The sequence below is a fragment of the Anabas testudineus genome, chromosome 24 (assembly GCF_900324465.2).
Source record: "Anabas testudineus chromosome 24, fAnaTes1.2, whole genome shotgun sequence".
Lineage (NCBI taxonomy): Eukaryota > Metazoa > Chordata > Actinopteri > Anabantiformes > Anabantidae > Anabas > Anabas testudineus.
Window position 1 is genome coordinate 3892485 of NC_046632.1, and position 25460 is coordinate 3917944.

Sequence of the window (25460 nt, forward strand, 5' to 3'; positions counted from 1 at the left end):
TAAGCCACTTAGCTTTACACACTGATAGAAATAAAAGGTGTGCCTACTATCTTATTAATAAGACTGAAATGCAATTAATATTACAGAGAACAGACAGACGTTACACTGCAACACACAAACTGGGTCAGTGAGATGGATTTGTGTTTAACAGTAGTGTCTAACACTCTTGACTGATCAGCAGTCTGATCTAAATAGTCCGTATTTGCCAAGTATTCAACTCTTTGGCACATTTTTTCTCTAGAATCTGTTAATGTTACCTCATGTTAACAGTCTCCCTTCTCCTCCTCCCATTCGAGCCCAATCCCTTAATGTAGCACAATTCAGTTTTCATTTTTGTGCATCAGTACTAAAGAGACACACGAGAATCTAATGAATCATCCCATCATTATGTCTTGGCAAACTTTGGCATTCGTTTGTTCAGGCTGTAAAATAAAACAAATTGGTTTTATCCCCCTGCCTCAGCACTAAACGAGCCTTTTGTTCATTTAAATCCCACTATCTGGCCAGTCCACTTTGGCGAGCGCCAAAAATCCAGATTTGCTCTTTCACTCTGTCGTTCAACCCTGACACGGCTGCTGACCCCTGAGAAACCAACGACAAATATTGGTTCAGCTTAAAAAACAGGTTTTTCACCAGCAGTATGCCTAAAACTGCAGAGTAAACAAATAAATGCTCATGGCGAGCACACATACACAATTAGACATGATTAGATTTACCTCTGGTATTTCTCAGACTAATATACTTAATCTAATATTCTTCATCTGCTGTTTCCTCTGAGCAGTTCTGTTGTTGACATCGAGTCAAGGGCAGGATGATTCGCAGAGGGAAACTCTACTGAGCCATCGTTTGCGAAATATGAAGTCCACTGAACCAACTAATTCTTAAACCTGTTGGAATTTTCAGATAAACTGTTAATTACCACCAGACCAGAAACTCTTTCACACCGTTTTATTGTTCAAATACTTCAAGTAATCACACTTTTCACAGACAAACAGATTGTTCAATAAAAACATTTAAGATGTGTTTGTTTTATTATTTCTATTATTAGAATTTTAAGATAATTTAATATAAACCCATATGATTCTCTTTTGCTCTCTCTTTATCACTAACACACACTCATACACACACACACACACACACACACAAACCCTTCATTTGTCTCGGTCTTGTTTACCCTGCAGCTGCTTGTTCATGTGCCTCATTGTGATGAGCGCTGTCAGAATGCAGCACCCAAACAGGGCGGGGAAGGATACGCAAGCCCACCACAGCTGCCTCTCTCCGAACACCTCCACCACCGTATCCCTCTGCCTGGCATAGTCTTGGAACAGAGCTTCCAGCTGGAACACAGTACACATTGACAGAAACAGATGGAAGATCTGGTGACCATGACCCACAAAGTCACATTGTCCTGGGAAGAAGCGCTCGGGGATGGGAAAGGAGAAGAACACAGCAGATAGCAGGAAGGAGGCAATCTGGAGGGCGTGGAAGTGCAGCGATGGCTCCTGCGTCCAGGAGACGGTGAACAGGCGGTGGACTATGGGGCTAATGTCCAACAAGTATGCCAGGGTGGTAGGGATAAGCTGGCAGATTTTACGCTGTAGCGGATAAGGCCGCCTATACCTGGACTTGGCCAAACAGCAGCCAGCACAGGAGAGCCACCCAAAGAAGGCAGCTCCTGGTAGAAACATCAGTCCGATGTAGCTTTCTCTCCACGTTGGCTCTGACGTGTAGAAATAATGACCAAGTGAACAACCATACTGATACACGGCTACACCCACATAGTCCATGAAGAAAAAGAAGTAGTGTGCATGTTCAGAGTGAGACTGCAATAGGTGAGCTGTCACACTGAGGAAGAGATAGGTGAAAGACGACACTAAGAAGAGGCTCAGAGGTAGAGAAGATGCATCCAAGGTGTACCCCAGGGCACCGACGTTGGCCCACCAGCGAAGCAGCAGCACAGGACCCGCCAGCAAGTGAGTCCACACGTTCAGCGATTCGTTGTGTCTCTGGAAGAGGCTAAGGAGGTAGCAGCGCCAGTCCTGCTTGACAGGGCGGTAGCCCGTGAGGATGTAGGGCTCTCGGAAGAGGCTGGGGACCTGTGAGGCGGTGACGGTGGGGCTGGGCGAAGGCAGGGACGAAGAGATGAGGTCTGAGAGGAGGGGGAGGCGGCTGAGGGGCTTGATGTTCAGGGTCAAGGTGCTGAAGCGTTGCACAATGTCACCAGACATAGCTACGGTGGTGGAGGAGGTGGTAGTGAGACACCAGAGAACTGCTAGAGACAAAAATAAAAAAGAAAATGAATGAACCTATCTAATTATGGGATAGACCCAGAAAGACCTTATGACAAAATTTTAAGAATGCATCAATGAGTGAAAACAGGATGAGGTGAAAGTGAAGTCTGTCTTTGTGAGCTCTAAAACATCACAGCTGCAATTCACTTACGTTACAACAAACAAGCATTTCTGCTCATGCAAGTTGAGCAGGAATAGCAGAAAATCAGGTATGTAGTGAAACATAAACACATGTTTTGACAGCAAGACAGAGAAGAATGTAAAGCACGCAGCCACCGGGGTAAATTTACACTTATACAGTGGACAAGCCAAACACACACCCATGTGAGGATAGATTGCAGCAGCAGCAGCAGCTACTGTACACCCTCCTAAAGGTTACGCCTTGACCATTTCCTTGTCTTTTGTTGTCCCAGAAACAGTAGTGATGACACATTCCCTGAACTGAGCAAGGAGAAAAGTTGGCCTGTTTCATAAGTAAACATAAAACCTGCAGAGCTCTGTGCAAGCTTGTCAAAGAATCACAGCTGCACTAAGCAGCAACAAAAGAAATCAACTTCACACATTTTAAACCTAGAATCTCTACATGTCCCACATCTGTGATCTTATATATGAGACTAAACGTCAATGCGTGAAATGGCTAAAATGAACTTTTACAATCCCCAAAACGTGTCCAGATCGACACAGTGTAAGACACAGACGAAGAAGGAGACACAACATCATCTCACCTGCTGGAATCGACAGAACACCTGTTGCTCCTCTGGAGCCTCCACAGGAAGGAGGGGGGGGGGGGACTTCTTGTCTTCTACCTGCTCCAACTACAGCTTGGCCTCGTTCAGCAAGTGAACCTAAGACAGAGCTCCAACTAGAACATGCTGAGGTGGAGCTGTGTCGATGGAGGAGGAGGAGGAGGAGGAACAGCTGACCGGACAGCCCGCGGGGCTGGACGTGTGGGCGGGGCCTCCAGATGGAGTCCACGGATGAATGTGCTGTGACAGGATCGTTCAAGATTAGATTTATTTTTAATTATTATTCAGCCTCATATTGTTTGTTGTTTCAGTGGAAACTTGGGGGATTAAACGGGTGTCATTATTTATTATTTCCACAATTCCTTACAGCTAATTTTGTTGCCAACTTCCTGGAGGAATTAATAGGTTAAAGATCATAAATACTGTGATAACTTGAAGCATTATTTACTACTAATATGGTCTAAACGTGTAGAAATAGAGCACTGACAGGAGCATACTGAGAGCAAATCATATTTATGGCGCCACCTCCTGGACACACAGGGAAATGTCAATTCAATACGTTTTCCTGCTTTTGGAAAAAGCCCGCCTCTTCCTGCTCCGTTTTCCCGCGAGTTCTTTAGTGGGCGTGGTCATACGATGACACTGAGAATTCTATTGGACAATCGCACGTTCACCCGCCCACTTCGCAGACCTGTGCGTGCCCCGTTGACCAATCGCGTGTCACGCTCTTCTTGTACCCGGTACGCAGTGGCGCGAAAACCTCTCAGTCGTGTGGTCAGACGGCAGGAGGACACACGGAGCATCTAGTCCGTACAGATTAAAGCTTTTTGCAGCGGAATAAATAACTGAACATAATGGCAACTGATGTGGTAGATGACCGGGAGATGAGGGAGGCTCAGAGGGACTACCTGGACTTTCTGGATGATGATGTAAGTTTGGCTTAAGTGCAATTAAATACGTTGTTGTCTTGATGAAACAGAGAAGCCATGCGGTGACAACAAAAGGACGTAGCCTTCATTTAATCAGACGACAAGAATGTTCTTTGCCTGCAGTTATATTACATGTAATACGTGCTTTTCTGTCAACAGTCCGTGTTTAAGTAGCCGCAGATGGAGAAATATTTCGTAGTAGAAATGCTGTGAAACCGATCAGAGCTAAACACGAACAAACGTCGACCTTTTGTCCTCTTTCCGCAGCAAGATCAGGGGATTTATCAAAGCAAAGTCCGAGACATGATCAGCGAAAATAAAGCTCGACTCATCGTCAACATTAACGACCTGAGGAGACGCAACGAGGCCCGGGCTGCAAAGTAAGAAGAGAAGTGTGTGTGTGTGTGTGTGTGTGCGCGCGCGCGTGTGCGTGCGTGCTAATGTTATGTAGAGTTGACAGGTTTGGGTCAGATCAGTATTGTAACTTGCTAAAAATGGTAGGTATGGTAAAAGACACAGTGAATATCACAGCACATAAAGTAAATAGAGGCTCTGATTCTACATCTTGACCAGTGGAAGCAACAGACTGAGACTTGAGCTGTTGTGATGTTATTATCTTTAATCTTAATGACAGTGATAAAGGTGTGTGATTGAATCCATAACCCTGAATGCCTTTCATCCCTGCCAGGCTGATGAACAACGCCTTTGAGGAGCTGCTGGCGTTCCAGCGGGCTCTGAAGGACCTCGTGGCCTCGGTTGACGCCACCTACGCCAAGCAGTTCGAGGAGTTCTTCATCGGTCTAGAGGGCAGCTTCGGCTCCAAGCACGTCACCCCTCGCACCCTGACCTCCCGACTGCTGGGGAGCATGGTGTGTGTGGAAGGCATCATCACAAAGTGTAAGTTTAATATGTGTTATCTTAGTTTTTAATTTACAGTTTGGTGTATTCTGCAAAAAAAGGAATGTGTTAATCACTCTCAGTATTAATTTCCTGCTTTCTCATTCTTCTAAAGGTTCTCTGGTGCGCCCTAAGGTGGTGCGCAGCGTCCACTACTGCCCGGCCACCAAGAAGACGATGGAAAGGAAGTACACGGACATGACGTCTCTCGATGCTTTCCCTTCCAGTGCCATCTACCCCACCAAGGTAAGAACACACAGGCAGGTGTGCAGACTTTATGTGGCGTTACTAAAGGAAGTGATGAGATTTTCATGGACTTGCTCACTGCCTCACCCGACAGGACGAGGAGAACAACCCCCTGGAGACAGAGTTCGGTCTGTCAATCTACAAGGACCACCAGACCATCACAGTGCAGGAGATGCCGGAGAAGGCCCCTGCTGGCCAGCTGCCTCGCTCTGTGGACATCATCCTGGACAACGACCTGGTGGACATGGTCAAACCAGGAGACAGGGTGCAGATTGTTGGAACGTACCGCTGCCTGCCTGGCAAGAAGGGAGGATTCACCTCGGGCACGTTCAGGTGAGATGGAACAACGTGTCTGTGGGGGCTTGTCTGCCCTTCTTTATGATTCACATCTAATCCTTTGACCCTTGTTTTTTCTCAGGACCATCATGATAGCCTGCCAAGTTAAACAGATGAGTAAGGAGGTGTCCCCCAATTTCTCTGCTGACGATGTGGCCAAAATCAGGAACTTCAGTCAGACTCGCTCCAAAGTATGACTTGAGCCTTTCTGCCTGGAATTAATCTCACTTTAACAGTACGAGAAACCAAAGTCTATCTTTTCCTGTTTGTACTTAGGATGTGTTTGATCAGCTGGCTCGCTCCCTGGCTCCCAGCATCCACGGCCACGAGTACATCAAAAAGGCTATTCTCTGCATGTTGTTGGGCGGGGTGGAGAAGGTGCTGGAAAACGGCTCCCGCATCAGAGGAGACATCAACATCCTGCTTATCGGTACCTGAAGTTTTTCCTGCTTCTTCAACCAGCAAATGTATTCCTTACCAGGCAAACATCTCATCATGCTTGTGTTCTCCAGGTGATCCGTCAGTAGCAAAGTCCCAGCTGCTGCGTTACGTGCTTCACACTGCACCCAGAGCCATCCCCACCACTGGACGAGGTTCCTCTGGTGTGGGTCTGACTGCGGCCGTCACCACTGACCAGGAGACGGGTATGCTGCACATATTTGAGACACTAGATTTACATCCACCTCTGAGTTCTTTATTGTTATGAACCAGTCAGTGCTGCTGAACACACGGTTTCTGTTTTTATTTTCTTTCTACCAGGTGAGCGTCGCTTGGAGGCAGGCGCCATGGTGCTGGCTGACCGCGGCGTGGTGTGCATTGACGAGTTTGACAAGATGTCCGACATGGACCGCACTGCCATCCACGAGGTGATGGAGCAGGGCCGCGTCACCATCGCGAAGGCTGGAATCCACGCCCGCCTCAACGCCCGCTGCTCTGTGCTGGCAGCTGCCAACCCCGTGTATGGCAGGGTGAGGAACTAATCTAATAACAAGCTCTACTACTGTAAAATTTCAAATCCTGGCTGAATGTCACGAACTTGGCTCTCATTTCTCCAGTATGACCAGTATAAAACCCCCATGGAGAACATCGGCCTCCAGGACTCTCTTCTGTCACGTTTCGATCTCCTCTTCATCATGCTAGATCAGATGGACCCCGAGCAGGACCGCGAGATCTCAGACCACGTACTGAGGATGCACAGATACCGTGACCCCCGCGAGCAGGAAGGAGCAGGTGCTGTGGATATTACAGCTGGAGTTGCATTACAATTGTGATGGATGCTGGAATATTTATATCTAGTGCTATGAGTGAGTTTCTGTTTTAAAACGTCTGAAATTATTAATTTTCAGTTTAATTTTCTGTTTAGCCATGGCTCTGGGTGGGACAGTAGATGTCCTGGCTACAGAGGATCCAGACGCAATAGCAGATGATCACGAGGAGCTGCAGATCTACGAGAAACACAACAACCTGCTGCATGGAAGCAGGAGAAAGAAGTATGTACACATAGCATCTGTGTTGTCACCCCTTCCTCTTTTGTATCTGTTTTTCTTCTAATGGCTAAGCAAGTGTGAAAAGTACAATAAACATAACGTGTCTCCTTTGTTTTAGGGACAAGATCGTGAGCAAGGAGTTCATGAGGAAGTACATCCACATTGCCAAGGCTGTGACGCCTGTGCTGACAGAGGAAGCAGCCAATCACATTGCAGAGGAGTACTCGAGACTGAGGAGCCAGGAGCAGATGGGTGCTGATATTGCCAGGGTGAGCAGGACAAGGCGCACACACAGCAGATATACTGATCAGACCTAGAGCTGTGTGACATGCACATAAGTTAACAGTGTATATACAAATTCTGCTAATATTGCATATGATGGTGCTAGGGGGTGTAACATGCCACCATCTACCCAACCTGCAAAGTCTCCCACACAGTAATACTGTCTGATGCCCTCGGATTCGGTACAGGAGCTGGGAGCATAGACATCTAACCAGTGCCACTCAGACTGTTTCCCTCTCCTCCACCACAGACCTCTCCAGTGACGGCCCGAACGCTGGAGACTCTGATCCGTCTGTCCACAGCACACGCCAAGGCTCGCATGAGCAAAGCAGTGGAGCTGGAGGACTCGGAGGTGGCTGTAGAACTCGTCCAGTTTGCCTACTTTAAAAAGGTCCGTACTGCTCTTTAGATGGAAAACAATGAGGTGACGCGCTGTGTCAAAGCAGCACAGCAGTGACAGACTGAAGGTTTCTCTGGTAACATATTGACTTTCGTTTCTTCCCTTTGCAGGTTCTGGAGAAGGCCAAGAAACGTTCGAGGGAAGATCGGGACTCTGGCTCAGAGGAGGAAGAGGAGGAGGAGGCGTCCACTCAGCGTTCACAGAGAACTCAGAGGAAGAGGTGCAGTAAACAACATTAACATTAACATCAACAACAGACTCTCACTCTCTCTCTCTCTCACTCTCTCTCTCTCTCTCAATGATAATACCTTGTGTGTCCTGCAGGGGGCGACGTGTATCTCAGGGCAGCGAGCCCTACAGCCCCTATGACTTCAGTGAAGATCAGGACGTCCCAGAGAGTAAGCATCACCTTTTCTGGTTTTTCAGATTACAGATTTCAGATTATGTTCAGTTACCGTAGCAACACGTTTGAGCCCCCAGCATTCTTTTCTTTTTAAATTCAGTCATATTTAGATTATATGCTCACATGCTGCTTTAAGACAAACATTTAATATGTAAATACAGGCAAGAACGAACCCTTTGATTTGTCAGCATGTTTATTAAAATGTGTAGAAAAGTACCTCTTGCGTGCCAGATGGAAGGAATTTCTATGTGCTCTGATAATCGGGAAATTCTGGTGAACCTCTTTTCCATGACCACAGGATGCGTCTTCTACGTAGTTGTTTAATACATGAGAAGCTTCTCACTGCATCAGTTAGGAAATGACTTGCTGCCAGCTGAAAAATAATCATCCATGTAGGAATTATCCAGTGGGAGGCTCTTACCTATTTTCTTATTTGCTAAGTTACTTTCAGGTGGGGGCTTTTTTTTTTTTTTTTTTTTTTGGACGGGCAGTGTATTACTCATAGATCATAATACATAATAACATGTTTACATATGTCTGTGAATGCATCCGTCTGCAGTATTGCTACATTTACTTGTGTAAAACCTATAAAGATTTTGGATACTTAAGTTCCAAGAGCCTTTGAAACCGTGGTGGTTGCAGAGGTTTCTTCTTGCTTTCTGTACATACTGGAGTTTTCATGTTGGTCTTGCCCTTTAGTTCAGGCCGGCACTCAAAAACCAGCCAAGCCGCAGCGAGAGGAGTCGTCAGCAATGGATGTCACATCACAGGCTGAAGACACTGAGCTCTCTGCAGAACGGTGGGTGACGGATTCCTACAGCCTAACAGTAGTTAAAGGTTTTGGGTTTTGTTAATGTAGGTGACAGGTGATCAGTCCAGTACCTGCTCAGTTAGTTGAGCAGGTGAATTACAAGGACAGGACCTGGTTAATTCAGTTTTAACAGACTGTAGACTTCAATAGATCCTTGTCAGATACAACTATATTTTCTTATTCTAGCCTTTTTAAAGCCTTGAGCAAGTGACTTCTTATAAGTCGCTGTGTTCGTGCTGGAAAGTGGAATCAAACCAGATGCTTTATTTTTCCGTTGCCAGGCTCAAAGAGTTCAAGTCCTCCCTGTTTGCGGTGTTCCAGTCTGCTCACGCTCAGTCTGTGAAGATGAAGACGCTGATGAGCGACATCAACAAACAGCTCGAGAAACGGTTCACGGAGCCCGAGGTTCGCGCCGCCTTGGCTCGCATGCAAGACGACAACCAGGTCATGGTGGCAGATGACATCATCTTCCTCATCTGAGGGAGGATGAGGAAGATGACTGTTTCTGAAATCAATTAAACAGACTTTGAAAGAAACCGGGGCTTATATCAAAATGTGTTCAACCCAATACTGGACACCTTATTTTGAATTGATGCATTTTCAGCTTTACTCTTCTGGTTGATTAATCGACACGTGTTTGGAGACGAGTGCTAAGAGTCTTATTCATTTACGGTCTGGTTGCTTTAGAGTGTCCTTATTACCATGTTTCAACAGAACGCTGTTGGTGTAACTAACTCCTTTGGAACAATAAGGATATTAGGAAGTAATTTGGCCACCACGTATGTTTTCTGGGTTTGTATATAGTTGAAGACAAGTTTTGAAATTGTAATTTGTAGCTGTGTATTAAAAATAAAATTGTCATGCTTTGGAACTTGCTCCATATGTGTGGTACCTGTGTAGTAAACATCCAAGAGAAATCATTGCTAATGCCAGTACATTTGCGGTATGATCTCCCAGGTAGATGCAGCCGGCCCCCGTTGTTCTGACTGGGGGAAAATAGGTCTGTGATGCTGGGTAACTTTTGGGTTTTCCAACAGAGTTCGTGTCAAGTGATTTAACCTCTTCCTGCTTGTGCATTTGCATTTTTACAAGAAGCATTTTATTTGAAACCCCCAGTGAAGCCAGGCCTCACATCGTGTGTGGGAGGCAGGTCCCACGGTGTTTACACCCCCCTTAACTGGTTAGGAAATAACTAATCCCGCACCTTCGTTCTCTCACTTGTTTGCCCGGACAGCCGGGAATCTGTAAATGTAGCAGATTAACCCTTAATTGGATTGTTAAACATGGGTACAGCACCTACTTTTGGGCTTTTTGGAGCTTGTAACCGCTGCCTCCATCATGTAGGACATATGATGCCGCAAGCTCTCAACACCCACAGCTTAGTCATATCATTCGTGTCAAAGGCTATGCAGTGTGAGAGCTTCATATGTTTCGCTTCACGCCAAGTTCAGTATCGGTTTGTGTTTTACAGCTGCGGTTTCAGGATGGTCACAGTAACTATTTTAACTAAACAAAGCTATTCAGATCTTTTTAATTCAATGGAAAATCTCAGTAATTAGCTGTAAGTTTTTTTTTTTTTTTTTTTTTTTTTTTTTTTTTAAGTTGGTAATAAAGGCTAAGGAAAAGCTTAGGAAGCATGGTTAGTACAAAAACTAGGACTAGGTGAACCATGTTGTTTAAAGCTCACACTACACATTTGTTTCATCTGTACAAACATATGTTATAGCGTCAGCGGTAGGTTTGTATTTATTCTATGTAAAAATAGTCAGGAAACTGTAGCGAAAAGCTTTTTTAAACTACTTATTAGAAAAAGCACAAATAGATTACTGGGAAAAAAACTGTAATTGAGATATTAACAATATAATCAAGTGATAATGTGACCATGGAAAGAGGCAACGGTTTGCTAGCAACCAACTTAAAAAGTCAGTGGTAAACATTAGATGTCATTGCTTAGAAGATACGAATTATGTATATAATAGATATCAACGCGTTAACAGACTCAATGTTAACGACAACAACTAGTCCAGAGCCTTGAAATCTAACGCAATGTATACGTAAATGTTGTTTGCAACATGTTGCTGCTGCCCCCAAGTGGCCAAAAAAATCAGTTTTTGCAGGTTTAAAGTTCCACCTTAAACAAACTTTACTTTCATCTCAGCAAGATTTGCAATTTGGGCAAGAGAAGAAAATGGAGCAGGGACTGTCATACTCCATGACAATGATGGGATCAACGTAATCTACTACTGTTACCACAGAAACGCTGTCATTGGAGTTTGCACACTGATAAATCATAGGTGATGTTTGATCCTCCCATGCACTTTCTACAAGGGGAACTTTTTGTTTACTTTGTTGAGGAAGTCCTTACCAAGCGCCTTTTGCTTTCTATTTACATGAAATCCATTGAATGAGGAGAATAGAACGGTGCGGAAAAACACAAATGTTATACACCTCGACTATCACTCTCATCCTTGTTTCAAATTACACCAATAAACCTTTACAACATGGGCATCTGTCAGCAGCAATAGATTTTATATGACTTTGAGAATCTGACATACTGTGCATTTGGTAGCTCTGCACAGGAATGTAACTTCTCTCAAATCTGCTAATGTGCGTTATTTTTTTTTTCTGTCCCTTTTATTCGTTGCATCCCCCAACATTTGATTTATATATGCAGCTATATATAAGCTAATTGTGAAGTAAAGTCGGCTGGCTTGTTTTCAGTGCTTCACTTGGAACAGAGGAAGTGTTCTTTGGCAAAAGAATATAGAAACGGTATAAAAAGAAGCAAAGAACTTATGCAACTCTAATACATTAATTTTACCTCCAAGGCAAAGTAAAAAAAAAACAACATGGGATGTCTTCTACATTAAGATGACTGCTAGTGTAGGAGCAGTCCAAAATGTCCCTATACAATTTAACCCTTTACCATTCCGCTGTATGTTCGAGATAGATAGATATACTGTAGATATGTTCTATTAAAGTGATTCAAAAATACACATAAATCATAAAGCAGAAAACAAAAGACTAAATAAATATTATTATTATTATTATATAATAAATGAATGTTCCCATTCCATTTGAAATGTCAATTGCTAATTGAAAGTTTAAACAAAACAGGAACCCCAGCCCTAACAAATAACAGCAGTATTAAGTAGAGGTAGATCCTTGATGAAATTACAGTATAATAGCTTTTTAAGATTCAACAATTGATTGCCAATAGTCTGCCCATTTTGCAGTGACATGCTTCGGGTTCCCGAGGCTGCAAGCTGCAAAACTCTCTCGCACAGAACTACACATAATCATTAATTATTATAGGTTTTATCATGAGTGTATGTGGTGCATCTGACTGTGAGGAACACACTTCTTCTTCTGGTGCTAATGGTTTCTAACTGCATCTCGCTCAGAAATCACTTCTCTTCAGTTCATTATACATCCAGGACGGCTGTGCTCCACTTAGTAGACTCTGTACTTAGATGCCGAGCGAGGAGAGAAGATGTTATCACATGGTCTAACAGTAGTTATGCTGATTTATTACCAGAACCCCAGTCAGCATTTCCTTGACCTACATTGTTTCGAGTGGGTTGGTGTGTAGGAGCATTTACTAGTAATGTGTTTTGTATGACTTGGAAAAAAAAATCTAAGGGAGTTCATAATGAAAATGTCTTAAATATTCGTCTTTCGGTGGAATAACAAACAAAATCATGGTAGTAGTTTTTTAGTCCTGGATTCTTTTCAAATGAAAATTCAATCTGACATTTGTTAGTGTTTATTAATTCATTTATTGTTAACACCTATTTTTTGCCATGAAAGTATGAAGTATTGCACTTTTTCTTTTTACAACCACATCAAAAAAGGTTTATAGGTGAAGTCATGTTTTCACACCTTTGACAGGATGCAGCATGTCAGATGTATGAAGCCGTCACTTAGGGGACTTAGCTTTTTTCATGCACTGTGACTTAGTTATGATGGGTCCAAACTGGGTCAAGTGTAGAGCTTTCGAACGTTACACTCTGATAAGTCGTGAAACGTTTATTGGTCCAAAACAATGGGAAATATGCATCCATGCATCTGTGGTTAGAGATGTAAGTGGCACGGACATGTTGGATGGACGTGGACAAAGAAAGAGTCTCTGACCACATGTAGATAATACTTTATCTTCTTCAAAGATCGTGTGTATCTTCGAAATCCGTGACAGTCATAGCGGAAGTGCACTGCAAGCCCTGCCAACACACACCAACATCGCCTGCCTGCATATAAACAGAGAGAATGTAGACTTAACAAGAGAGCAGGGGAGCGCCTTGCAGTCACAGTCAGGCTCTCGAGCGAGACGGCACAGTCATGCTGCTGGTGAGTTGGACCGCTTTGCTTATCTTTTATACCTTAACGAGGATCCTCAGATTACATATGGTATGGTGACCTTAGGCTGCGTGTGACATGATGTCAGGTGTTTTGATAGGATGGCAGTGTAGTGTGAGATTGTTCACAATGTGATGTTTGACCCCAAACGTTTCAACGTCTCACTCTCAAAATCTGACTTTTATCAATCAGAACATAGGAGAGAGTTCACAAATCAATAACACCCTCCATGTATTCACACAAAATAAGCTGAATTCAGCCAAGCAAGAGCTGAAAACTCACATCATTTTGAGCTTAAAGTATTTGACCTATTTTCTTGTCGACCGCCCCAGTTCAGTTTTTTTTTTTTTTTACGCCTGTTCTCGGATGTGTTTAACTTCTGTTTGTTTCGCTCATCTTACAAACAACAAAGCGTTTGAAAAGTTTCCGGCCTGCCTGGCGTTGTTGTGTTCAGGTTTTGAGAGCATCGTTGGTGCTGGGCCTGGCTGCTCTGTTGCACGCTACCAAGAAGGACCGGGCGGTCTCTGTGAAGCTGGGAAATGGAACCGGACTGAAGGGCAAGACAGTGAGACTGGTCCTGGATCCGTCAGTGCAGCCTCAGATTGCCAGTAGGTCTGCCTCATCCATCTCCAACTTGTCTCTGTCTCCGTGGACGTACAGGTAAGGCATTACTTAAATATGCAAAATGTTATTGCCATTATTCTTTCATTTCTTTACATAGTGGTTGGTGAAAAGGTTTGTGTACCTTTGCTCATTCACGTTTGAGTTTTGAACATTTAAAGTGCAGAATCCCAATTTTGATCCCACTGCAGAGACACCTGTGTGGCATCTCGGTTGCCCATGAGGCTGTCCCATGCTCAGTGCCTGACCTCTGGCTGTCTGAGCCTGCAGGGAGGAGGTGAGGATGCAGCCCTGGAGGCCAAACCCATCTACTACCAGGTCCTGGTCCTGCACAGGTGAGAAACTGCAGTCTAAACTTAACTAGTGATATGTTTGTTTCTAGCTTGGTTTCATTTGTAGCATTATAGTTATACATAAAGGTGCACTGTGTAACATTTTGAAAGATCTAATAGCAGAAATTGAATATAGTATTTTTAATAATCATAATAATAATAATCTTTGTGTTAGAAACTGCCTTTGATATCTACCTAGGGAAGGGGTCTTCTTTCACAGAGGCTGCCATGTTCTGCTATTTCTCTTGAGGTTTGCTACACTAGCTCCTCTCCCCCTTGGCCCTGACTGCCTCTCCAATGCGCCCATTCCGATCTCCAGCCGATGGACTGGTGCATCACTAAATAAAATGCGACCACAATGTGGGAAAAGTAACAATAATATTCACTTACGTACGTAGAACATGTGATTAGTGAGATGGTTAGAATCTGTCACCTCGCTACTAGATGATACTAAATCTTATACACTGCACCTTTAGAAATTCTACTTATTTTAAGTCAGACTTAGAAAACATAGAAATTCAGTTCGCAGAATCATGCCATTTAGTTTGCGCAGACTGCAAACACACTGACTGTGGATGCGCCTGCACAGATGCTTTCTGCACCATGTACATACTGTTTATTTTCCATCCTCCCATGCTTTTTTTTTTTTTGTTTCATGTTGTACTGCAACACATAGCATATAGTTAGCATATATCCCCTAATGCTGTATAAAGAAAAACGTGTCTGCGTGATCAGAAGTCCATGTCTACCCAAGGGCAAGTGGAAATCACCAATGACCCTTTAATCTGATGTATTTCCTGTTGAAACAAGCTGCTCGTGTGAGACATAATCAGAACAGGCAGAGGTTTAAACCATCTCTATCAGTTTGAGATAGGCATGCAGAACTAGTTTTATTACAGCTTTAGTAGAGTAAATATAGAAACCGAAAGCTGTCTGTTGTTTGTGTGTCTGACTCTGAGGTTAGGCCTCAGAACCTCCAACTGCAATTTTCCTGAAAACCACATACACTTGTAAATATTTATTTCAAACTGACTAGTGGTGGTTTCTCTCTGCCGAAGCTTTTTTGCCCTAGACATTGTTCCTTGTAACAGGACCATTTAAAGATTTACAAATTTTATTATTTAACTTGAGCTCAACCCTGAATTCCACTTATCTTTGTACATAAAGTCAACTAAACCATGATGTTTCCACCTTGTAACCAATCATTCTGACGACATGAGCAGCTGCCATCATTCTCATGGCATTGAGAAGTGATGCACCAAGTGTGTCAGTGTTGCAAGAGTTCATTTATCTTTAGACGCCAAGTGGAAAGCATCATTAAGTGTGTTGGAACTTTACACCTTGCCTCGTCTGTACCTGTATGTATTCAGTCCTCTTTATTTTTTCCATCCCACTCTAGAGTTCCAAGGCGAAGACACAACAAGAAAGGAGAGAGCAAAGCAAAGTATGATTTCAGACTGGGCACGGAGGTAATAACAGTGGGCTGTACCTGTGTGAGGCCCAGTGTCATACCACAGAAGTAACACAGGGGAGACTGATTCAAATGACTGTGTGCTGTGAAAAAGTCTTTTAGACTGATGTCATGTGTTAGTGTTAGCAGGTTCTTGACTTCCATGTTAGCTCAGAGGCTGCAGTAGTTACCAACAAGCCCCGCAAGTAGTCCCAGTGCCACAATGCCTTTAGAACCATGTATTCCTCAAAGCCACATAAACATTTGTCATTTTACTAGTAAACAGCAAAGAGCTGAGTTTCTTTCTGCCCCCTAGTGGTGAAAGAATCGCTTAATGCAGCTTTAACCCAGCAGTAAAAAGTACATTGTCAGAAAACACAGCTGTACTGTATCATTTTCAAGCGTGTTTCGAAGTTTTATTTCATATAGTTGGGTTTTTACTGGAAATTTGTATTTTAAAATGCTACAGTAGTATGAATTTGTTTGTGTGGTTTGTGTTTTATATTTTATGTTATTTTATTTTCCTAATATTTTGTATCTTTTAACCCATATTTTATAATAAACTTGTTTTTCTTGTTTTATTTTATTCCCAAATGACTTATTAAAGTTTATACCCCAACTTGACTTTCTTTCAGTTTAATCCTGCTGCGACAATGTGTTCATAATAAATCAAGGTACCATTTAAAAATGAATATGCCCCCACTGTTCCCCAGTGGACGCCGTGCTGAAATCATACAGTCGCTTTGCACAGTGGAAGAAAAAACGAGAAGAAGAGCGAGAAGTGTGAGTTCAGTCAAGCTGCTTTTACTGACCATGCCAAGAAGATGCAATCAATCCAGCCTTGAAGATATACAGCAACACACCATGACAACAAGTATAAACCCCACATTACGACTCCCCAGGTACAGTGCAAACATTTCAGACGATTCAAATTCAAGTCAGTATGACTCAACAACGCGAGCAAATTCCATCTTTCTGTTCCCTTCTTCAGGTTTCTGTGTCATTGAAAATCATAAACCGACAATCAGCGCACGGCGACACATGCCAAAGCAACAGAGACTGCTTGGAAACCAAATGAATACCGATCCTGAACTACGGTGACTCACCACTTTAACGCCTCATGGTGCTGCTGTTGCTCTTACTGTATATATTCACTGTTTTTCATGTATGATTATGTGCTTTTGAGTTGTGCTTAAAGAAATAAGAGTGCAATCAGTGCTCTAAATCTAAGAGACTCCAAGGCGTGTCACTGATCTACCACTAACACGATGGTTAAAGTTTCACAAAGAGCCTGAAAACGGCAGAATACAGGAATAAAGGATCCCCACTTTACAGGATTTTCTTTTCTTTGAATCCCCTGGAGCACTGTGGGAGGACACAGGAGGCTGATTCTTCATTTTTACATTCATAAACCATTTAGTAAGATTCACAGAGTTTAGCACACACACACACGCACAGACGTCCCCAGATAGAATACACAGTCCCAAAAGTGGTGCCGCAAAGAATTAGCATGAGAGAGGTGGACCTAGGGAAATCAATTTGTATTTGTACGTGTGGTATTTCAGAAACAGCAGAAGCACGTGTGTTCTAGTAATTAAATCAAAGACTGAAGGCGTCTTTTGGCTCGTACAGGTCAGGCTGGTAAACCGTAGCTGCGTGTCCAGCTCAACTCAAGCACATCATACCGTTTGTTTTTGAACCCTTTAATGATAAATTCAATCACAGCTCCATTCGTAGTCGTTCCAGTCTAGTTGTAGAGGCACTGTGTAGCTGGAACTGTGTTGCTGCCAAATCGGTGTGATTCAAGTGACAATTTGTGACAGATCATCAATAGCGAGAACGAACCAGAGCTCGGGTAGCTGCTAAAATATCATGCAGGCGATTCTAATTCCCTGCTTCCTTAAAGAAGTGTAGAAACCAGAGAGCTATAATTTGAATTTTTACCTCCGTCTGCTTCGATGCAGCTTTTATTTCTCGCCACACAACCCATGGCAAACCCTTCTTTAAATATTGTTTTGATGCCAAACCCGCTACCCACCCACTTTTCCTTTAGAAAAACAACAACAACAAAGAAAGACTTCTTTTTCAGTTTGGACATTAAGAGTTGGCTAAACTTTGTACAGCTCGGTCCGAATCATTACAGCAGACATCAAATTTTGGAACCTCGTCTGTTTCCTTTTCTTCGAGTTATTTTAGAGTTCTTTTTGTTTTCTCGTCTGCACTGTTTTAATTTTCTTTTTTCTTTTTTTTTTTTTTATACCAACTCCCAGTCCTGCTGTTTCCCTCTCTTGGCTCCCCCTCAGCTCCGCTCATCTACCGGCAGGCTTCCTCCTTCATCTCCTTGTTCTTCCTCACTTCTTCCGCGTGCTTGTCCTGCCAGACAGACACAGAGACGCAGCAACATCAGAGTTGTTAGTAATCAGGAATGTATTAGCATTAATGAGGGAGACGCCTGCAGAACAGGGAACAGGGGATCTGCTCGGCAACTGTTCACGGGGAATCAAACAGAGAGCTAAAAACTCTTTTCCACTTCATTAAATATTCATGCTCAGCGATCAAGCTTGTGAACAATGTTAAAAGAAACAGGCGAGCCTGGTTTGTAGAGGCTTCATCTACACTGTGCTGGTTAAACATGATGAAACCTGCCTTCTGTCTAACAGTTAGATGAGAAGATTGCTCCTGTGTCAGCCTATCTTAACAATTTGATGTTTACCTGTTAACTATTTCTTGTCAAACGTCTTGTTGCCCTGAAACAAATTCTGTACAGTGAGATCCAGTGTTTTCCATCAGGAAACTGTTCCAGGGTATAGAACCTGATTGAGGATCAGAGGAATGACAGGGAAAGCTGAGCTTGCACTACTTCAGCATTGTCTTAAAGACCACAGGCTTGGCTGTGACTTTGCTCTACCTTGGGGAAATGTATCTTAGACTCAGCTTGGCCGCATTATATTTATCTCTAGACGTGCTGAAAAGCGTCTTCTTCATCATGTATTACTAAAACGCCCACACACACGCTATAAATGGCCAACGGTCGCAAGAAAGAAATAAGGGAACGCATTTGAATTTAGCAGTTTTCTGCAGCGTTTGGCTGAACAGAGTTCATGTAAGTGATGAACATTCAGGCAAAAGAATGAAAATGTGAAAATGAATTAATTTAATAGTGTATTTAAACTGTGCTTCTTTTCCTTCTCTTGTCAGTTTTCCACCAACGTAGAATCCTGGAAAAGCTGGTGACACTCTTTCTATAAGGGGTCTGAGACTGTACCTTCTCCTGCAGCCGCTCCAGCATTGCAGCCAGCAGGGCCTCCCTGTTCTCCTTGTTGGCCTCCATCTTCTGCTCCAGCTTCTCCTTTGCGTTCTTGATGAAGTTGTTGTTCTCCTCAAAGGCTTTCTGGATCACCTCGCGCTCGTGCTCCCTCTTCTCAGCCAGGTGCTTCAGCAGCTCGGCCTCCTGACACTAGAGGGAGGTGTAAAACGACTAAATGAGCGACACATATTTGGGGTTAAGGTCAGAGTTTAAGGTCCAGCTGGGTTTCTTGCAGGTGTCATAATGCACGAGCTTAGGCTTAAACCCCCAGCACCACGTTCCACCCCTGCCCCTACCTTTCTCCTCTCCTCGGCAGCCTCCAGCTTCTTCTGAATCTCCTCCAGGGAGGGGTCACGGCGCTGCGGCATGGAGGTGTTCAGCTCTGGCACGCCGTCAAAGGACGGGGGCTTGAGGATGACCTCGAAGGCCTGGCCTGATGCCCGCTTATTCAGCTCAATGACCTCCACGTCTTTCATGACACACCAGCCCAGGTCCACTGCATCTGTAGTAAACACATGGCTCTTATCATCAATAGGTGATTTTTGGTGCATTGTGTGCTTTGCTGTCAGGATTGGTTTCTCCTACATTTCCTACCTTCTGCCTTGTATGTAGGTTTCTCTGCAGTCTGTGGGTTGAAGCAGGTGCAGAACAGAGACACCAGGGGGAGCTCTTTGACCTTCTCTTTGTAGGCTGCGGGCACGCACACACACACACACACACACACACACACACACACACACGCACAGGCGTTTTATTATGTTTGACTTTGTGTTGACCCAAAATGAATGATGAACAAGCATTTACAGACGGAGTGACATAATGACATAGTTCTTTCTCTCAGGGACAGACTTATCATTTTAACAGTCACAATAATGACAAGACACACGCTTCAGATAATAAAACTGCACTGTTATCCCAACCATTAGCAGCACATACAGTAGAGGACAGGGCAGCAGTGAGGTGTGTATTCGTTTCTGCTGTGGCTGCAGTTACCTGCCAGAGTCATCTTCTCAGTGTGTATGTAACTCTTCAGGGATGCTGAAGATCCTTCTCACTCTGTCAGCGGGAGACATGCAGAGACAGAGACAGATAGGACTGAATGAGGCAGCAACAGTCACGCAACGCATGTGAGAAGCACAGGCTAAGGAGAGAATTAAGAAGACAGATAACTGCAGAGCAATAGTGTAAGACCCGAATGAGAGAACAGAATTGAGATATAAATGTGGGCTAAAATAGGATAGATATGGTGAAGGATGAAACACAGGCAGGTAGGAGGTCCTCATCAGACATCTGTATTTCCATTACACCCCGCTGCCTTTGTTTTTTGTTGGCACACCGACTGATCATCACATTTTTTTATTTCCACTTCGCTCATGTGCAAATTGAAAACATGCAAATATGCAAACGTGTGGCTTTAAAGTGAGAACCTTTCCCTTTGCAACAGATGAATGTAAAATCAGCCACAGTGGAGCTCAGATATCAAAGAGAAGCAACCATTACAAAAAAAAGTACTTTAATGTCCCAGCTCCATGTGCTGCCTCGTCTCTCAGTCGTGACACATGTTGGAGAAGAAGCTATCAATCTTTGAGCAGATGCAAGACAGGAAGTGGCAGGTATAAATAACAAAGCAAGGCTGGCGTCTGTAAGCATGGCTGGAATAAGCTGTGATTAGAGTGAAGGTGTCTCTGTCATACACTGAGAGTGGCCTGTTGCACACAAACAAATCCGATTCATCCACAGATGATTGTTTGATAGAAAGGGAAATTCGACTCAATTAGAGTTTCGTTTGAGCAATGAAGTTAATTATGTTCAGACAGAGATGCAGAATAGTAGCAAATGATGTCGCCAGACCTGCTATCAGTTTTGATCTCCATCCGTCGATCCGCTCTCTGTCAGATGGTCTCATTAACACGGAATTGATGTGAGCCATCTGAGTGATCCTATAAATCTGTCCCTCCTTTGAAACATGGAAATTAAGCTGATAGATTATCTAAAGGTTTTGCTATAAATTTACAGAATAACAATGATTTTCCTTAATCTCCCATTACAGATAAATTAGACATTTGCTTTTAAAGGATGACATCACTGATTTTAAACCTGCTTCCTAAGGTTCTAGTTTGTGCAGCACATGGACATGACTGTTAATGCATTAAGATATCTCTCTGGTCCTAGTTCATATGATGCCATCTGGAGGAGGCATCTGGATGAGGAGCTCTGGGGGAGCAGGTCGGCCGAGACGATACGCAACCAGATGACATCATCTGAACTGAAAAAATCCTCCAGATGATCTTTTTTTCTGAACGTTGGGCAAAAGCGTAATAAATCTGCGTTTCCAGCTACGAGCAAAAGCATGAATTGAAGTGAAGTTGCCCTTTAACACAAATGGAAAGAACGTAAATTATTATGTCAACAAATACTAAAACTAATCTAAGCTCACGGTCATATAGGTCTGGAATAAGTTATCATGTGCGCCCCGCACATTCGATTCCCTTCTCACGGCCCAGTGAACATGCTAATTGAGTTTCCATTCATTGTGGGATCCAGTATCATAAGCACCCCCATCATCATCATCAGCTCACGGTGTTGAAGAAAACAGTAAAGAAAGAAGTTCATAACACAGACTTCACAGATTTGGGGCGGGGCGGCCAGTAGTTCCTGATGTCTGCAACATCTGTGATGGGATGTGTCTGTATGCCCAAACGACACAGATGCTCTCTATCTTCTGAGCAAAGATCCCACACAGGCAATCATCGAAACACAATGCAGAATACTGATTACACTGTCTAGAATGAAGACAACACATGCTTTGCATTGTTTGCACTGATTCAATTTGTGCAACACATAGGACGTAAATATATGTTTCAGACCCTCAACCAGAGGAAAAAATCATACAGTTTGAAATTCAGGGAAACGTTCATTCTCTTTTGGGGAATCATGTTTTAGTTCATTATGTTTTTGCTGACATGCTCAGTTTATCCATCCACCCACCAACACCTCTGTGGAGCATCTCTCAGACGTCCCGGTGTGTATCACCCTATAAAACAACAACATGATGAAGCGACTTGACAATCAGGGAGCTTCAGAGCTGTTTGGCGTGTGTGTTTCTGAGCTTTCCTGTAGAGCCAGGAGAGCAGTTTCACTCTTCAGTCATTATGCTAAGCTAAGCTGCTAACCTCCCACCTGTCTGTCCAGCTCTCCTGCATTTGAAACTCTCAGTCTGTCACCATGTGACACGTGAAGAGTGCAGTGAGCTGCAGAGACTGAGAGAAATGTTCCAATGAGACCGACTGTGACACACACAAGGAGAGACGTCTCATTAGTGTGTAGAGCACACGCTCACCTGACCGCCCTCGCACGGTTCCCAGTGGGACGGACACACACAGAGTCACATATGTGCACATACACACACACACACACGAGCAACACACCTGGAATTACGCTGCGCTTGCACAGAAACACATAAACGTAGTGCTGCACTGCTGGAATGCGTGTACACACACGCACACACACACACACACACACACACACACACACACACACACAGCTGCTTCCCATCTCATGAAACCACCCAGGTTGCAGATCAATGCACTGCTTCCTGCTGGAGTAGGAGTGCTCCATCGCTTGTTAGTCCATACTGTACACACACACACACACACACACACAATCAGCTTGTAGAGTCCATGTAGGGAACATTTGGTTCCCCCCATGTCTATGGGACATTTTGCTGACAGCTATGTCATAGTGTAGTTTTTCATTTTAGTATTTCCTATGAGTGGAATTCTTTTCTGATGGGATCAATTTTTCTCCTTTATGGTCTCTGAAATGGAGGCAATATTATGTATTGTAAAGCCTAATAGTGTTCAGAAAAGGCAATAACAGTGTGAGTTATAATTGTAAAATGAAAAGCAAATGATTCCTTCACTTAACTGTGGATAATCGGGACAATAATGTTTGTTGTTAAATGTAGAAAAGGTCTGTACTCTAAATATGTAGCCTCATCCTGCCATTAGTTTAGCTTAGGTTTTTTTTGTCTACCAATAAAACTCACTAATGAAGTTGTAATTCCATGTGGACGATCAATGACTATTTAAAAAAAATCACAATTAACACGGATCAGTCTGTTTAAAAGGAAGTTGTATGCTGTGCCTGTAAACCTAATTTAAGTAAATGTTATCTAAGTACTGTGGCTCACAGAATAATAACTAATAGAGCTAATTAACTAATCTGTACAAGACAACAACTTCCTATATTTTTAAAAACTAACTTCAAGTAAGAATCTTAACTAAGACCAAACTGAACTCGGATGTACTGTGAATTTAATGTTGCTATGAGCTCCAGGAGGTCTTCAAGGCGTCATTTCTGCCTTCAATTCTGCATGGTGAGTCTCATAGAAGTAAATATAAAACTTAGTTATATTTCTTACAGGAGCTCTAGTTTCACATAGATACAGCATGTTCTAAAAGTGGACATGTTGATTGACTTCACTCTGCACATACAGTAGAGCACTCATTGCTTTCCTAGATGAATCTTCAGTCTCCGAGATATCTTTTCATTATTAACCCTGTTTCCATGGTTGCAGTATTTGATGTGCCACTTTTAATCATTTTTAGAGTGTTGAATAATAAAGAGAGTGTTATAAATATTAACCTACTATTTACATTATTGGTAACCACCCTGTGATGATGCTTACAGACTTTTGATCAGTGCTAATGCTCCTCTGTGTGTTCAGAATTCACCTATAGGACATGCACAACAGTCCCCACTTGTCCTATGCTTTCACCTTCTATTTCTTGCTTAAAATACCCAGTTAAAAAGGCCACATACACACTAAATAATGAAGCTGGAATGCTGTACAGCTAAAGATGAAACTGGTATTAAATGCAAGACATTTAGGTTCAAAACTAAAAAAAACCTTGAAGACAAATAGGAACTTTTATAAAGTCTTAGCCACTTGTCTTTTTTACATTACATCTGTCTCTTACTCTCTCCTCCTCTGGCCTGCACACACCTTGGTGCCACATAAACACACACCAACCGTTTCTCTTTCCACTCCCCTCTCTTGCTCCAGACATAAAGCTGCATTTGCACATATGCAGGATCGATACTGAATGACACATGTTACCATACCATACAGTTTTTGGATACACTCAGTTCTCTCTCTCTCCCTTTTCCTTCTTGTCCTGTCAGCAGGAACCACCGCATCATCAATATCCTCTCCGTCACCCCATTACACCCTACTGACACACTCGCAAACACACACGAACACATACCGGAAACATTCAGTCTATCAACAAAAAGGTATCTTGAGCACTAAAGGTGGCACCGTTGAACTGCAGATGTGTGCAGCTGTGCGTGTTTTGGGATACAAGAGAAGCAGACTTACCCCCCTCTGTCCCTGTTGTCTCTGCTGCTGATGGTGGCTACGGTCACCCCCGTCTGGCTGCACGGATACAGGCGCCGGGCAACAGCATCAGCAACAGCATCAACGCTGCCTCCATGACATCACCTTGGAGACGTCTTATTGGTCCGAGGCACTGCCAGCATCCAAGCCTCACAGCCAATGGGCAGCGAGATGGAGGATGATGGGAGGGCCATCAGCTCTTTGTGTTGTACTGCAGGGTGGGTGGTAAAATCACTGTTTTATTATATGGTGCAGGGGTGTGTGATTATGTGTGTGCCTGGCTGTGTGTGTGCGCATGTACGTATGTATTGCATGCATGGGAGAGAGTTGGGTGGAATAATGTGAGGAACTAGTAGACTGGTAATGTGTGCGTGTGTGTGTGTGTGTGCAGCATCACAGCAGGGGGCCAAGCTGGGAAGCACGCAGAACACTAAATTATTTAAATCCTAACTGTAAATACAAGAAGTAGCCACCTTGTGCAGCACGAAGCACGTTCAGTTTATCATACAAAATATCTGGCACTACTGCTAGAGCTACTAGTACTGGTACCTCTACTACCAAACTTATACTACAACTATTAGTACTGTACACTGTGCAGCATCAGTAAGGTTTGCTGTGTGTAGTGATATTTTATCTGAATATAAACAGTTGCACATCCATATATATCTATATATCTATATATCTATATATATATTCTGTGAACAATGCTAAAAGAAAACGTGAAATGAAAAATGAAAAGTTCATTCATATTTATAGTTGCAAAAAAACAAATGGATATAAATGAATAAAACACATTTTCCTTTGTAGATTTGATGATTTTCTTTTTCTTGAATTGTACATTGCATATATTTGGGTTTTTGGCACTGGCTTGGCCTCATTTCTTGCAACATCTCCATCGTTCTCAAAGCTTGATATGAATTTATCACAACAGCTTCAACACACAGCACAACACTGAAGTGCATCAGCAAAACCTTAGCTTATGCTTTAGCTTTGGTTTAGTTCTTTAAAGCAGAGTGGGAGCTGCAGCTTCAGTAGGTTATTCACTACCAGTAAACCCTCGGATATTATCCACCTGTTTTCATGTAGAGATTAAAACATTATTACAAAAGTACAGATTAAAGCCCCATCGAGTACTGTCAAATACTTAAATAGTGAACCAGGCTGT

The 25460-nt window shown here is 43.2% G+C and overlaps 4 protein-coding genes across 5 annotated transcripts; 2 read left to right on the forward strand and 2 right to left on the reverse strand.

The window, feature by feature from the left end:
- Positions 1–933: 933 nt before the first annotated feature.
- paqr8 (progestin and adipoQ receptor family member VIII) lies at positions 934–3168 on the reverse strand. 2 transcript variants are annotated; one of them, XM_026340834.1, is made up of 2 exons: positions 3017–3168; positions 934–2269 (listed from the first exon to the last, which is right to left on the reverse strand). In XM_026340834.1, the coding sequence occupies exon 2, from the start codon at positions 2226–2228 to the stop codon at positions 1152–1154; it is 1077 nt and encodes a 358-aa protein (XP_026196619.1). In that variant the 5' UTR covers positions 2229–2269; positions 3017–3168; the 3' UTR covers positions 934–1151. The 2 variants fall into 2 exon arrangements, with proteins under 2 accessions (XP_026196619.1, XP_026196618.1); XM_026340833.1 differs by having other exon boundaries at positions 934–2272.
- A 637-nt stretch (positions 3169–3805) lies between these two features.
- On the forward strand, positions 3806–9699 carry mcm3 (minichromosome maintenance complex component 3). Its single transcript, XM_026342121.1, has 17 exons — positions 3806–3966; positions 4234–4346; positions 4655–4863; positions 4979–5109; positions 5204–5442; positions 5528–5636; positions 5722–5875; positions 5958–6089; positions 6205–6413; positions 6501–6675; positions 6809–6935; positions 7051–7201; positions 7465–7605; positions 7725–7834; positions 7939–8012; positions 8717–8816; positions 9110–9699. Exons 1-17 carry the CDS (start codon positions 3892–3894, stop codon positions 9306–9308), a joined length of 2448 nt encoding a protein of 815 aa, XP_026197906.1. The 5' UTR covers positions 3806–3891; the 3' UTR covers positions 9309–9699.
- Positions 9700–13099: 3400 nt separating this feature from the next.
- Positions 13100–16198, forward strand: il17a/f3 (interleukin 17a/f3). Its single transcript, XM_026340594.1, has 4 exons — positions 13100–13175; positions 13639–13844; positions 13997–14140; positions 15537–16198. The coding sequence occupies exons 1-4, from the start codon at positions 13167–13169 to the stop codon at positions 15658–15660; spliced, it is 483 nt and encodes a 160-aa protein (XP_026196379.1). The 5' UTR covers positions 13100–13166; the 3' UTR covers positions 15661–16198.
- An 800-nt stretch (positions 16199–16998) lies between these two features.
- On the reverse strand, positions 16999–24441 carry stmn4 (stathmin-like 4). The gene is made up of 6 exons (XM_026340593.1): positions 24278–24441; positions 19888–19950; positions 19489–19584; positions 19191–19396; positions 18853–19044; positions 16999–17960 (listed from the first exon to the last, which is right to left on the reverse strand). Exons 2-6 carry the CDS (start codon positions 19898–19900, stop codon positions 17901–17903), a joined length of 567 nt encoding a protein of 188 aa, XP_026196378.1. The 5' UTR covers positions 19901–19950; positions 24278–24441; the 3' UTR covers positions 16999–17900.
- Positions 24442–25460: the final 1019 nt, after the last annotated feature.

Coding starts and splice junctions, on each gene's coding strand:
- paqr8 (XM_026340834.1), bottom strand. CDS start 2,228: ATGTCTGGTGACATTGTGCAACGCTTCAGCACCTTGACCCTGAACATC.
- mcm3 (XM_026342121.1), top strand. CDS start 3,892: ATGGCAACTGATGTGGTAGATGACCGGGAGATGAGGGAGGCTCAGAGG. Junction 6,676..6,808: donor CCGCGAGCAGGAAGGAGCAG/GTGCTGTGGATA, acceptor TTTTCTGTTTAG/CCATGGCTCTGGGTGGGACA. Junction 6,936..7,050: donor CATGGAAGCAGGAGAAAGAA/GTATGTACACAT, acceptor CCTTTGTTTTAG/GGACAAGATCGTGAGCAAGG.
- il17a/f3 (XM_026340594.1), top strand. Junction 13,845..13,996: donor CTGTCTCCGTGGACGTACAG/GTAAGGCATTAC, acceptor ATCCCACTGCAG/AGACACCTGTGTGGCATCTC. Junction 14,141..15,536: donor CAGGTCCTGGTCCTGCACAG/GTGAGAAACTGC, acceptor ATCCCACTCTAG/AGTTCCAAGGCGAAGACACA.
- stmn4 (XM_026340593.1), bottom strand. Junction 19,397..19,488: donor ACCTACATACAAGGCAGAAG/GTAGGAAATGTA, acceptor TGTTTACTACAG/ATGCAGTGGACCTGGGCTGG. Junction 17,961..18,852: donor TGGAGCGGCTGCAGGAGAAG/GTACAGTCTCAG, acceptor TCTGTCTGGCAG/GACAAGCACGCGGAAGAAGT.